The sequence below is a fragment of the Salminus brasiliensis genome, chromosome 2, assembly GCF_030463535.1.
Source record: "Salminus brasiliensis chromosome 2, fSalBra1.hap2, whole genome shotgun sequence".
Taxonomy (NCBI): domain Eukaryota; kingdom Metazoa; phylum Chordata; class Actinopteri; order Characiformes; family Bryconidae; genus Salminus; species Salminus brasiliensis.
In genome coordinates, this window is record NC_132879.1 from 11,479,034 (window position 1) to 11,492,660 (window position 13,627).

The 13,627-nt window shown below is 38.9% G+C and overlaps 1 protein-coding gene and 1 long non-coding RNA gene across 2 annotated transcripts in view; one reads left to right on the top strand and one right to left on the bottom strand.

Moving 5' to 3' along the window:
- The window catches only part of LOC140544130 (venom phosphodiesterase CdcPDE), a 42,196-nt gene that overhangs the window by 10,815 nt on the left and 17,754 nt on the right, over nt 1-13,627 (bottom strand). Inside the window, exons 13-20 of the mRNA XM_072667524.1 lie at nt 11,473-11,595; nt 9,692-9,723; nt 8,246-8,373; nt 8,086-8,155; nt 7,906-7,993; nt 6,652-6,824; nt 3,238-3,283; nt 1,530-1,684 (exon numbers count right to left, since the gene is read on the bottom strand). Of these exons, the coding sequence (XP_072523625.1) occupies nt 1,530-1,684; nt 3,238-3,283; nt 6,652-6,824; nt 7,906-7,993; nt 8,086-8,155; nt 8,246-8,373; nt 9,692-9,723; nt 11,473-11,595 (815 nt within the window). The remainder of the gene's footprint in view (nt 1-1,529; nt 1,685-3,237; nt 3,284-6,651; nt 6,825-7,905; nt 7,994-8,085; nt 8,156-8,245; nt 8,374-9,691; nt 9,724-11,472; nt 11,596-13,627) is intronic.
- The window catches only part of LOC140544140 (uncharacterized), a 28,676-nt gene that overhangs the window by 10,570 nt on the left and 4,479 nt on the right, over nt 1-13,627 (top strand). The gene's annotated exons all lie outside the window — the stretch shown is intronic.

The following is a 13,627-nucleotide window of genomic DNA, read 5'->3' on the forward strand; positions in this document are numbered from 1 at the left end:
ATGTTTTAAAATATTTTACTGGCCATACAAATCGCCTCACACTTATCTTAAACTGTAAGAGTTTAGAAAAGCCTCTAGAGAGGCCAGAGAATTCAACTCTTCAATCCGGACCTCTTGTCACTTCAAGACTTGCCTACTGTAACTCTCTTCTGGTTGGTCTCCCTTTGCGCACCATCAGCCCCCTGCAATTAATCCAGAACACTGCAGCACAGCTTGTCTTCAATGTCTAAGTTCAACCATGTAACTCTGCTGCGTTCTCTTCACTGGCTTCCTATAGCTGCTGCTCAAAACCCTGATGCTGGCCTACAAAGCCAAGAATGAGCCAGCCCCTCTGTACTTGATGGAAATGGTCAAAAGCTGATCAATACCAAGAGCCCTTTGAGCTTCAAGTACGGCTTGGCTTGACCTGCCATCCCTCAAAATCCAAGCATCCAGGCTTTTTCCTGTCCTGGCACGGAAGTGGTGGAAGGAACTTCCCTGGGAACCACTAAAGACCCACCTCTTTCAAGAGTACTTGGGTGAAGTGTAGTGCTAAATATTGTGTTCTCCATACTTCGTGTTAAGTAGTATCTAAGCTTAGAGATATATTTGGATGCCAGTCTATTCAAACTAGCTAAGGTGAAGCAATTTTGGATGAGACTGAGGACTCGGGATGAGAGCGTCTGCTAAATGTCTTCAATGTGAATGTAAATGTAATGGCTTCCTGCTGGCTATTTCCTCTACTGTCATTTCAAGTTCTTGTTTATTGAATGTTTGACCACTTAGTTTGATTGTGTCTCCACTATTTACCATGAATTAATAGGCAACATGTTCAAAAAGCAACATTAAAAATAGATACATAAGAAAACAATTAAGGGAGTTTTAAAAATACATAAAATATTTTGGAGAATTGCTTTTAGGAACACTAGGCTGACTGCAGTTTTCAGGACATTTGGGGCATTCACAATGTTTTCTTATTGGGAATTTGTTCATTTTATGAAGACAATGTATTTATAAGGATCCATCATTATAAGAGCAGGGCTGTGAAAAATTATTCAAAACACATTATGACCCTAAACTAGACTTTTTAAAACAAGATTATTACACACTAAGGTGTATTACTCAGTAACAACAGGGACTTCTGTACAATCGGGTGGGGCTATTCTCTGGTAATAGAAGTTTGTGATAATTTTTTCAGCCCGCCAGTGGGCCCTTAACTTTTTGTTAGAATGTAGAATGCATTTAAGAAAATACTGAAGAAGACACTGGTGACAAGGACCATTCGTGTAAACCTTTTTGTCTTTATCATATGGTTTTCATAAGCTTTTTTTCCAAGGAAAGCTTTTGTGAATCCAGGTCCTGGTCAATAATGACTCAATAATAGATTACACCACTGCAATCAGTGTCCAGTATTACTACACTTTGTCTATAAAGACACTCAAGTCAAACCTAAATAATGTAACGTAATGTAAACTTCTACGTCTTTGCCTGGGCATGTGTGTGTGTGTGTGTGTGTGTGTGTGTGTGTGTGTGTGTGTGTATTTTCTTACTGGTTTTTCCACAGTGAATGAGCTCCACAGAGGCATGTGTGTGTCTCTGCTGTAGGCACTGATAAAACCTTCATGGTGCAGAAGACAGTAGTCAGACTGAGACTGCAGCACTTTGGGTCGCCCAAACATCATGTGCTGCTTCTCACTTGTAGCCTCTGCAAACCCAAACAGACAATACACATCCATCAGCATACCATTTAACACACAACCTTACTCAATACTCACTCAGCATATGAACCTACATGATGCTTATTTCCGTTTATAAGATAATAATAATATTAACATTTAATACTATTTAACATTTAATATTATATTAATATATATAACACAATAATACACACACTACAACAGCATACAAATATACATTAAACTGGAACACTTTAGTTTGAGAGCTATAGAGATAATCACTGATACTTTAGACATTCAATTAAGCTTCATTAACTTTCTAACTCCATACCCACATCCTTTTTCTGAACTGCACCCCAAACCGAACCTTAAGCCTAACCCTGGCCCTTTTCATCTCACCAGACAGTGACATCTGTAGATCTATCATATAGTGCAATTGTTCTGCACTTTTACACGTATTGTTGTGTTTAAGCACAGATCCTCTACATAGACACACTTCTTTACCCATAAATAACAACTGTTTACTAATTGTTTTATTCATATTAATAGTTTATTAATTATAATAGGTTTGTGATGTAGCATTGTGATATGGACATATTTAAAGGACTAGTTCCGCAAAAACTGTCTCTGGGGTAATTTATGAGTTATCACCAGCTGTGGTGAATCAGCCGAGACAAGTGCTTCGTTAGTTTACATTGGAAGATGCTAACCTATATGATCTATAAAACCTTTTGGATAGCTACATGTACAAGTTACACTTAAAATACAAGATCAGCCTTATTTAAACATTTAAGCTAAATTAGTATCTACTATCATCTGCATAAAATCTCATCTCGCTCCATAGCACTACTCTATTTTCAACCTGGATAATGTGCAGAGTGATACCACAGTCATTTATTTTTGTAAACTAAAGGGTAATGGGGAACTCCAGTCTTGGAGGGCCAGGTTCCAACATCTTTTGATGATTTTCCTGCTCAAACACATCTGAAAAAAAAAATGAGACGTTTATTCCTAGGCTGGAGGAGAGGTGTGTCAGAACAGAGATAACACTGGCCCTCAGTTTTTTAGCACTGAACCACAGATCTGTTTGTGCCCAACTCTTTTTTAGCAGTATGAAGATCCTGGAGATTGAGAAACATCTTATGGAGGTTGGGAAACACATTTACAGGGATGAGACTGGTGACAGTCTAAGTCCAGTGTTTGTTAGCAATGTTAGCCTAGCATCTCCTGTTCTAAACTAAAGTAGCACAGCTCAGATACCAAACATTTCTCGTCTGATTGACTGCATCTGGTGATAAATGATGTTTGTTTGATTTTTTACAGAACTATTCCTTTTATGTTCTAACTTTTCCAGTATATACTTTGCAAATGCACATAAACATATATTGTGATCTAAATATCTAGAATATTGTTAGATTAGATGATGTGTTTTCTTTCAATACTTAAAAAACTATTAACAATTATCATTTGAACAGCAATGTCTAAACATATGCATATGACTGTATAATCAATACAATATGAAATGATACACATTTACTAAGATGCAGTATAATGTAGTTACAGTATATGAGATTATTATTACTTTCAGCATCAGTCAGGTTGAGTCGAAAGTTGGGATTGGTGCCACCCTGCAAGAAAAATAAGCAATGTTAGAATACCAAACACCTATTAAGGTGTTTCATGCTCTGACAAGCAACAGCCAGTGTTGAACTACTCAACTACAGAAACTCTGCTCATGGGGGTTATACTGTGGGTGGTAATGAGAACAAGGGCATTTGTTTACCCATTGTGGGAAATAACATATAATGATGGGGGGTCCATAAGCTCCAGTGTTGACTTGCTGCCAACTTGCCAGAGCAGTGAATTCACAAAAATGTTAGATTGACAATTTAGAGGATTTTCAGGGTTCTGATCATTGCTCTAATATGTCCAAAAGGAGCCTCAGCAGATTAAATAGTATGAACGGCTCCTCACAAGAAGCAAAACTCCAATCTGCTTAACTAATTTTCCCAAGATTATTAAGAATTTGAGCTGCTGAAACAGCATAAAAAGTCAGCTTTATTGTGGTATGGCCACCTGTGGCCCAGAGGTTAGAAAAGCGTTCTCAGAACTGAAAGGTTATTGGTTAAATCCCTTGTACTGGCAGGATGTAAGGATTAGTGGAGCGCATTATGGCTGAGGTGCTCTTGAGCACTGCTCCTTAGGCACTGTTGTGGCTGACCACTGCTCCAGGTGTGTGTTTTCACTGCCAGTGTGTGGGAGTTTGTGTGTTCACTGCCATGGATGGGTTGAATGCTGAGGTTGAACTCAGATGCACTGTTGCTCGAATGGAAGGATGGAAGTTCATTTTCCATGTTTGGATGTTCCAGGACACCTTGTGACAAGTTTGGCTGAGTACAAGCTGGGACTTTCTGAGGAGGTGGTAGAGCTCAGGTGAAGTTGGAGTTCTCACCAAAGCAGATGTTTGGCTGGGCCAGGAATCCCCCTCCCCCTGTCTGCTGGGAACTGTGTGCATACTTGTTGTGGTTTTAGTTATTTGTATCTTGTATTCTTGTTAAATGCTTTGGCTATGAGAAAAGGGTTATAACTACTCACTCAGCTCTCTAATAGGGGCAGTGGTGGCTCAGCGGTTAGAGCGCCGGGCTATCAATAACAAGGTTGTGGGTTTGATTCCCGGGCTTGGCAAGCTGCCGCTGTTGGGCCATTGAGCAAGGCCCTTTACCTTCTCTGCTCCCTGGGTGCTGGAGTTGGCTCTGGGGGGGTGTGTACTCACTGCCCCTAGTGTGTGTGTGTGTGTGTGTGTGTGTGTGTGTGTGTGTGTGTGTGTGTGTGTGTGTGTGTGTGTGTGTGTGTGTGTGTGTGTGTGTACTCACTGCCCCTAGTTCACGTGTGTGTGTGTGTGTGTGTGTGTGTGTGTGTGTGTGTTCACTACCACAGATGGGTTAAATGTAGAGGACACATTTTGCTGTACAGTGACAAATACATGCACCTTTAATATTGAGATGAAGAAAATACTAGATGTTGAAAATATTCACTTTTAGGATTAATTTTCTTTATGCTTTAAATCTCCTGTTCTAACATATTCTAAATGTTGCAGTTTTGTTAGATTTAGTTCATGCAACTGGGAAGGCCCCTGAAGGACACTGAACTCACTGTCAAGTTCATGAGACTTTTGTTTTGTGACATGGTGCATTGTCAAGCTGGAAGTAGCCGTTAGAAGATGAATACATTGTGGTCATGAAGGGATTCACATGGTCAGGGATTGTACTCAATTAGGCTATGGCAATCAAGCCATGATTGATTTATTTTAATCCCAAAGTCAGCCCAAAGAAAGCGCTTTCCACATCTTTCCACCATCTCCACCAGTTTGGTTGGGTCCATGGATTCAAGCTTTCGATGCCAAATTCTGACCTTATGATCTGTGTGCCTTAGCAGAAATTGAGATTCACCTGATCAGGCTAAACTTCTCCAGTCTTCAACTGTCCGGTTTAAGAGAGTCTGAGGCCACTGCAACCTCAGCTTTCTGTTCCTGGTTGACAGGCATGGAACCTGACATGGTCTTTTGCTGTTGTTGGCCATCATGTCTTTTAAGATGCACACCACAATTATACAGATGCAGCCACACCATCGGCTAATTAGATCGTTTCATGAATAAGTAGGTGTACAGGTCTTCCTAATAAATTGCCTGCATGCTTTAATATGGTTCTAATGGTTAATCAGAAAGTCATGGACCCCCCAAGACCCCCCCCCCTTCCTGTCCCTCATATTTTGCCTCTTGAGTGTAGCCTACAAGAAAGAATAAATGTGAGACAGCACTTGTGAGCCTATAGCTGCACTTGTAAGTATGTGTCAGCATGAGTGGGTATATTACATACAGGTTTGATTGAGTGGTCGGGTGTGTACTCCACTGTGTCATAGTGGATGTGTGAGTTAGCACGTCTAAGTAAGTGTAGGTGTGTCCTGTTTGCAAGTGTATGACCTCTAATGTCAATTAAATATTTGTTCATATGTTACCAATTACCCTCAACAGGAAGTGTCTAAGACTTTATTAATACCTGTTAATAATTTTTATTTATAATATTTTAATTAGGTCCTGGCTTCAATGGCCAAAATGTACCCCTTTGCTAGGGCAGCTGTGGTTTGATGTAAAGGAACAGTGTTGTCCCCTAAACTGAAGTGTAGCTAACTTGAGTACATAGCTAGCAATGATACATGAAAGTCTATGAAGATAGGCCATGAGTTAGATGTATTTTTCTGTAGTGTTTTTTTTTCTTGTGAAGATTACAAAAGTGGTTTTTGCATGACTGCAACTTGCTTTTCTTGAGAATTTCAATGGTAAATGTGGGTTTCTCATGATTGCAACTTGTTTTGTCTTGAGAATGTAAATGCTATATGGTTTTCTCATGATTGCAACTTGTTTTTTCTTGAGAATTTAGATGATAAACGTGATTTTCTAGTGAACACAAGTTGCGTTTCTAGTGATCTCAAGTGGTTTCTTGTGACCACAACTTGTTCCTTGTGATTTTAAGATAAAAAATGTTTTTCTTGTGATCACAACATACATTTGTAATGATCTCACAATAACAAAATTGTTTTTTCTTGTGATCAAATTAGTTTTTTCTTGTAATTTGTGATTTGTGATCACAACTTACTATCTGTGTGGTCTCAGGGTGACAAATGTGTTTTTCACTTTGACCACAACATTAAAATAAATAAATAAATAAATAAATAAAAGTTTAAAGAAATCAACAAATTGATTTCTCAAGATCTCAAGTTAGAAGTGACCAGAGAGAAAATCACTGGCTTGTAGTACCTGTGTAAATTTCTTAGAATTTTGATGTACTTTCAATATCATTGGGTGTGTCCACGGGGGTGTACATACCCCATGCAGATTGTTATTTCCTACTCCTATTAAGTTTTAGAGATAAAAAGTTTCCTTATGAAAGCAATGGTATAATTAAATGCTGACAGTGACCATGCAAGTATTATTGTGTACCAGAGCAGGGCAGGAGCAGCCCAGTGCGTCAGTGGGCTCCAGGCTTGTCAGTGGACAATGGCCGGGCAAGCTTTGCTCCTTTGGGAGTTGGGGCGAGTAAGGTGGTGACCGCAGCATGTGGTTCAGGCTGCCATGGCTTCCATTATTTTGGGCTGGTGTGATTTCCAGCACATCTGAAAGAGAAGAGAGGTGATTATATTTATCTGACCCGAACCATTATCCTCTACTGGTAAAAAAAAACCCAACAACTAAAAAGAACAACCCCATTTCTCCTTTTTATTGACTTTCAAATGAATCAAGTCCAGAGAATATTAGTAATATAATATATAATATAATATAGTAATATAGTATATCAGTCATTGGTTAACATTTCTGGAGCAATGGAAGTAAATTACTCTTTGTAAGTTTAAGCAAACAATTTAGGCATTGCTGATTATGTCCCTCTGTCTGTCAGTGTTACTGCATGCCAAGATCCCACAATGGCTTAGAAAAAAGCAATGAACAAAAGAAGACAGATTTAAGAGGTCTGGCAGACCCAAATCCACAACAGCAGTATCTAAAGGTTAACAGCTTGTTTTGTGGCGGCTCACATGGCAACACCTAGGTGTGGTAACACATAAGTGGAATCAAACAAGCCTCAGTTTCAGCTGTGAGGAAAAGACCTGATGTGGCAGTATCAGTAATAAAGCCATAGCTAAGACGGATGATACTAGGTAGTGTACCTAGCTAAGCGTTTTGACTTCACAAATCAATTAGCTGCACCAAAACCCTCCAAAACTAAAAGCAGCTGGGACATGTTTGTATACTTCAGAAACCAGTGATAGAACCCTTCAAAATTACAGCTTCAAAACTGCAGCTGAAAATGTATGTTAGTACCATTTAAAACAGATGGTAGTACTCTTCAAAACTGCAGCTGGAAATTTGTTTGACCTCATTATGTTTGTTCTGTCTTCATAATCTTAATAATCTTAATCTTCATAATCTAATTCAGAAAAGTGCTACACTGTAGGGCTTTTTATGGTGTGCTTCCCAGTACCATCACAAACATGCCAATGACCTTTTAAAACACTTTGTGCTATTTTAACTTAGGGAGGGAGTTCTGCTCACAGTAACAGACCAAACATCCCACTCACATATATTCAAGTAATTCATTATCCCGTCAGGAGAAGCGTAGACAGGCTTTTCTAAGAAAGGGAGATTTGATTGCTGGAGATCAACTGAGGTTATGTACTATTTTATTGAGATAACACTCACCACACATGAGATTATAGAGCTCAATGTTAGAGAACGGCTCAACTTCAGTCTGGGGCTGAAATTTGGGTCCATAAGCTAGAAACATAGCCTGAGAGACATAATCAGATAAAGAGAGATTAGAGATGAGGTTAGACCAACACCTACAAATCTGTAAAAGTGCAAGTATACACAAACACACACCTGCATGCTATAGTCATCATTGTCATAGCCATGGTTTCCTCCAGAGCAGAAGGTGAGGGAACCTGGAGAACTGCATGGAAACCAAACCCGATTACACACATTCTTAACTACACAGAAAGGTGTTTATGAGTGAAAGAGTAAAGAAGAACATGCACTGCACCTCTCGAACAGCCAGCTAGGGTTGACCAGCACGTTTACATCCTCGATACGCCGACTGTTTGCGTAGTGGAAACGCTTTGGCAGGTGAGACTTCAGGTAGGCCTTTATTTGCTGGTCAGTCTTCTTACACTGTAAGTATATATTCATTTCATATATAATCATTCATTTTTTATCATAAGCCCTGGCTGTTTACTGCTTACCTTTGTAAGGTAAGAGGTCACTGGACAACTGCTTACATTTCAATAAAAAGCATTTTTTTAATGACAGTGTACATCAACTATTTTTTTCTTAATATTTGTACATATAGATGTACTTTACAGTCATAAACACATTCAATAGATTCATTATCCGAAGCCCCTCCATTGTAGCTCCACCTTACATTAGGTCCTTACTGTAACTTATCTGAGCTCATTAATGCACAGCTTGTGTTAAACTCTGGTCTTTCATCAAAGGTCAACTTCTGCATATGTTTAAGTGTAGGATTCACTCTCAACCTACATAGCAGGACCACACACACAATCATGAGAACTACAATGTCACCATCTAATGGTGACACCACCCAACACCCAAATTATACTATATCTGGTAGACAGATATAACAGCGTCCCCTGTGGCCAAAAACTAATGACCAATGATAGGGGGGCAGCCAAGACCAGTTCATGATAAGCTAGTCTCTTTGGACTTCTACAAATTGGAGCTATCAGTTCATAAAGTGGTCTGTAAGTGAAAATACATGGAAGGGATTTCTAAGAAAATGGCCAGTAAGTGGAAGCACAAGGTAGGGGTTTCTAATTAAGTGGCCAGTGAGAGGAAGCACATGGTAATGGGTTCTGATAAAGTGGCCAGGGAGTGGAAGAGCGAGTGGAAGTACAAGGAAGGGATTTCTAATAAAGTGGCCAGTGAGTAAAGCACAAGGCAGATGTTTCTAATAAAGTCCCCAGTGAGTGAAAGCACAAAGTAGGGGGTTCTAATAAAGTGGCCAGTATGTATAAGCACAAGGTCGGTGTTTCAAATAAAATGGCCAGTGAACGAAAGCACAAGGTAGCCGTTTGTAGTGGCCAGAGGGTGAAAACATAAAATAGGGGTTTCTAATAAAGTGCCCAGTGAGTGAAAGCACAAGCTAGGGGGTTCTAATAAAATGGTCAGTGAGAGGAAGCACATAGTAGATGTTTGGTAGATCTTTGGCATTTAAACTGGTCACCATTGTCATAACAATGAAAATTATGGTTTCTGTTACATTTGGATTGAACTGGAGGAAAGACAATTCACTTTGCTGTCCGTGTGCTGAACATGGTTTAGGTTTGATTATAAAGTCTTTGTGTTTTCATTAGATGCTAAGTCTTCCAGATTTTTTATGCTGACATGTATTTGCCAGTCATTTCTTTTCTGTTGTGGAGACAATAACAGTGAGCATGCAGGAAAGTGGATGTCTTTAAGATTCACGTACTGTCATGCTGGCCACCAACCCTGCGGCATCCACTGCAAACATAAAACACAATGCCGACTTACACACTGGCTCATGTTACACTTGAAGGTGCTGAATGAAGGTGCTTCAGATGGTTGTTTGAGCGACACCATGAAGAACCATGTTTGTAATAGAGATGTGCATTTGGTTGATTTAAGAACCTTTACATCAAGTGAAGGTTCTTTAGACCTGTAAAAGATTCTTCACGCTCTTTTACACGTCTCTATTACAAACATGGAGCCTTATTTACCAAGCGTTCTTAAGGAGAAATTTCATTAATACAGTTTTTATGAGGATTATGAAGTTCACCAATGTTTTCTTAATTGGGATTTGCTCAATTTACGAGGACAATCAGATCCATCATTATAGAAGCACAGCTGTGAACAATATGTGCTGGAGGCCCATGGTTCTTTTTGGAAATCACTCAAAGAACCACTTGAAGCACCTTTATTTGTAAGAATGTATAATATGTAACACAATGGTGAACCTTATGATACAATACAATACAAATAAAACTGAACATTAAGGATGGCCAGAGCTGAACCAGGCATATTGTAATGGATCAAGCTTTGGATATGTTAATTTGATACCCAGTACGATCAAGTGTTTCTTTTTCTGTGCTGCACAAATATGTTGAACTGTGGTAGTTTTGTTTAAGGAGGAAACTAAAATGTGCAATCCTGGGGTTTTGACTGAGCTTGAACTAGCCCATGGCCATATAAAATGTGAGAGCATGATTGTTACAATTCAGCGTCCACTGTTTAGTGCAAATACAGTGCCATAAAAATACACTCCCACCACCATGTACCATAACTTGTTTAAATTGTTTTACAGCATTACAGTAGAAAATAACACCAGGGGTGAACAACTTCAGTCCTGGAGGGCCGGAGGGCCAGTCTCCAGCAAAGTAGCTGCCCTACTGATAAATTAACAGTTCATCAAAAAGCAAGCAAACTAAAGCATTTTAAAGTAGCTGGTAGCCCAATCTGCTTGAAGGCCCTGAGCAATATTAAACATGTAACAAAATGTTATTTGAAAGTATAAAAATAAAATGTTACTGTATTACTGTATTGTAACTGCTTGGCTTTATTTATATTGCATATAAAACTAAATAAATAAATATTCAACATTAAAGCACTTGTCAACTAACAGGGCACAAAAACTGGATTGGGACATCTCTATTAATCCTATACATATACCTTCATACACATATAATGTCATTGAGGCACAATAAAACAATGCCATATTTGAAATAATATTTTTTCGAATAGAAAAATAAAATCATGTCCCTGTTTAACAAGGCAGTGTGCCCCGCACCCAGAACATTAAAATGCGAAAAATGGCTAGGTCTCCAAACTGGAAGGGTTGTAAAAAGGGAAAATCCCCACAGGAAGTGACTTCACTTCAATCACATCCTATTCTTCAGAAACTGTGTGGGAAGTATCCAAATAGCTCTGTGAGCTTCATCCTTAGACCTTCCAGAATTCACTGGAACATGGAATGAACTGTGTTGCCTCTTTACTCTTTGCCCTTCTAAATGCCACAAGGCATGTTTTGAGGAAACCAAAGTCATAAGTGTCCAGTGTTCCCCTGAACTCAGCGCTTCATGACCGCTCCTCAAGCTTCAAGCTTAACGCTCTACTAAAAGCATGCCAAAACATTATTCATTATGGCATTGCTTTGTGGAAAAACTTGCTTGCAGTGTGTACTGCCTGTGCATCTGGCCTGTGCATCTGGCCTGTGCATCTGGCGATTGTACTCACAAGTCATTGTTTTGTCCCTTGCTCTGATTCGACCAAACGGCCCTTGAGTCACGTACAAGTGTGAGATGTCACCCACCAGGTCCTGCAACGCTTCCTTTCGGTCACAGCTGGTTTCGGCCATGCCTACACACCAACCAAACAAATCTTTATGTTATTATCTTTCCAGCTCAGATTATTTGTTACTTTCAAAATCATTATATCATGAACCTGCTGCAATATTCAGAGATTTAACATTTCACAAAAATGCTGGTGCTGTCTGGAGCACCCTGAGACTAAAATATGATCTACTTAATGCATTGGGTTCAATATGTTTTATCCAGTATGTCTGAAATTGCTGTTTTCCAGGTGATTTGATATATTGGATATAGGGATATATGGATATATTGGATATAATGTCAAAGCCATATGGTCAATGTGTCCAAAAATGAGATCCCACATCTGTTAGAATTGAAGGCTATTCTAAAACGTTTGTCCAGGATTTGCTTCCTACTGCTTTAATAATGCAACTTGGTGCTTGGGCCCCTAGGACTGCCACTTGTGATATGTAATGTATAGCAGTTTTGGCAGTCAACAAAATCAATGTGTTCTACATCGATCCATTTCAGATGAAGACTATTAGCTAATCAGCTTGGCTGGTGCCAATTCTAAATTCAACATACCACAGGTGTTAAATCATGACAGTAATGCAAACCTTAAATTCTGTACTTCATATAAAATATTTCTACTATTTAATTGACCAAAACAGCAATTTAGCTATTTCTGGGGCATTTTTACTATTTCACCAGTAAAACAATTCATTAAAATATATATATATATAACATATATGTTATATTTGAAAGTTAACTGCAGAAAAAAACAGAGATATTAAATTGAAAAGGATTGTGTGAGCTGAGCAGTTTCACAGATCTAAATGTACACACACATACATACACACACACACACAATCCAAACAGTCACTGAGAGAGACTGAGAAAGACTGAGAAAGAGCAGACTTAGACTGTGGTCAGTGGCAAACTGACAGACGCTCTGTTGGTTTGGTTCATTTATCCTGTGCAATGGCATCTGTGTAATGACAGTTGTCTGGCTGTACTTTATAGACTGTGCACAAGGAAAGGCGCCACCCCAGCTCACACAGTTTTATCACATGATGTTTTAGACTACTATTAAACTGCAATATGAAACTCTGACTGTGTTATTGATGTTAACTGGTCAAAGTTTAGACTATCTTTTCCATCTTCCAGGTTTATATAGCCGTATACCTCCAAAATTACATTAGAATAGATGTTATATGGGTAAATCCAATGAGTTGACACCTATGACCGAAAACTATGGACGAGAGTGTTTGAAAATGAAATATGTTATCTTAGCTCCAGCTGGGCTACATACATGTGATATAATATCTGTGATGCATATAAGGACCATGAACTGCTGCTGTTTTCTCGGTTGTGGCAGAGAAGGGACTCTCCCTCAGCCGATAGCAGACCCCACCAACACAAAATGAAAAACTCATCGAATATATACATCAATACAACTGCTCAACTTAGTCTCATCTAACATTTAGTTAGTTCTGCTGACCACTGTGTCACAGGACACGCTGACTCCCCCTACTGGCTATGGTGTGCATATCAATTCTTCCCTTCTAAAATGCACTGAACATCAACCTGGACTGCAAGGTTCAATTGACTTTTGGACACTTATTATGTGGTATGGCCAATTTTACATGTAAAGACAGCATAATCTGACTATTGTTTTTCGTTTTAAACAATAATTTAAATTGCTTCTTTTTTTTTCATCAAAAGTAAAAGTCGTTACATCTCAGTACCAAACTATGGACATAGCCAGAGCCTGCCAAAGGAATGAATGAATAAATAAATAATTAATAATAAATAATTTCTTAACTCTTTACAGACACTCACATCAGCCCTGCATAAAAGCAGAGTTTGATTGAACTAGCTGGAATCAGTAACCTGATAACCTCTTTGGTCTGTTTCAGTATCTTAGCTTATATTTGCCATGTGACTTTTACCCTTATGTTTCTTTTTTTTTTTTCTTTATACTTGAGTCTCCACCTTAGTCCTGCTTAGTCCCTTTGTCTTGGCTTCCCTTTGTCTGCCCATGTTTGTAGGTACTGTTATGGTATGTACTGTTATAAGTA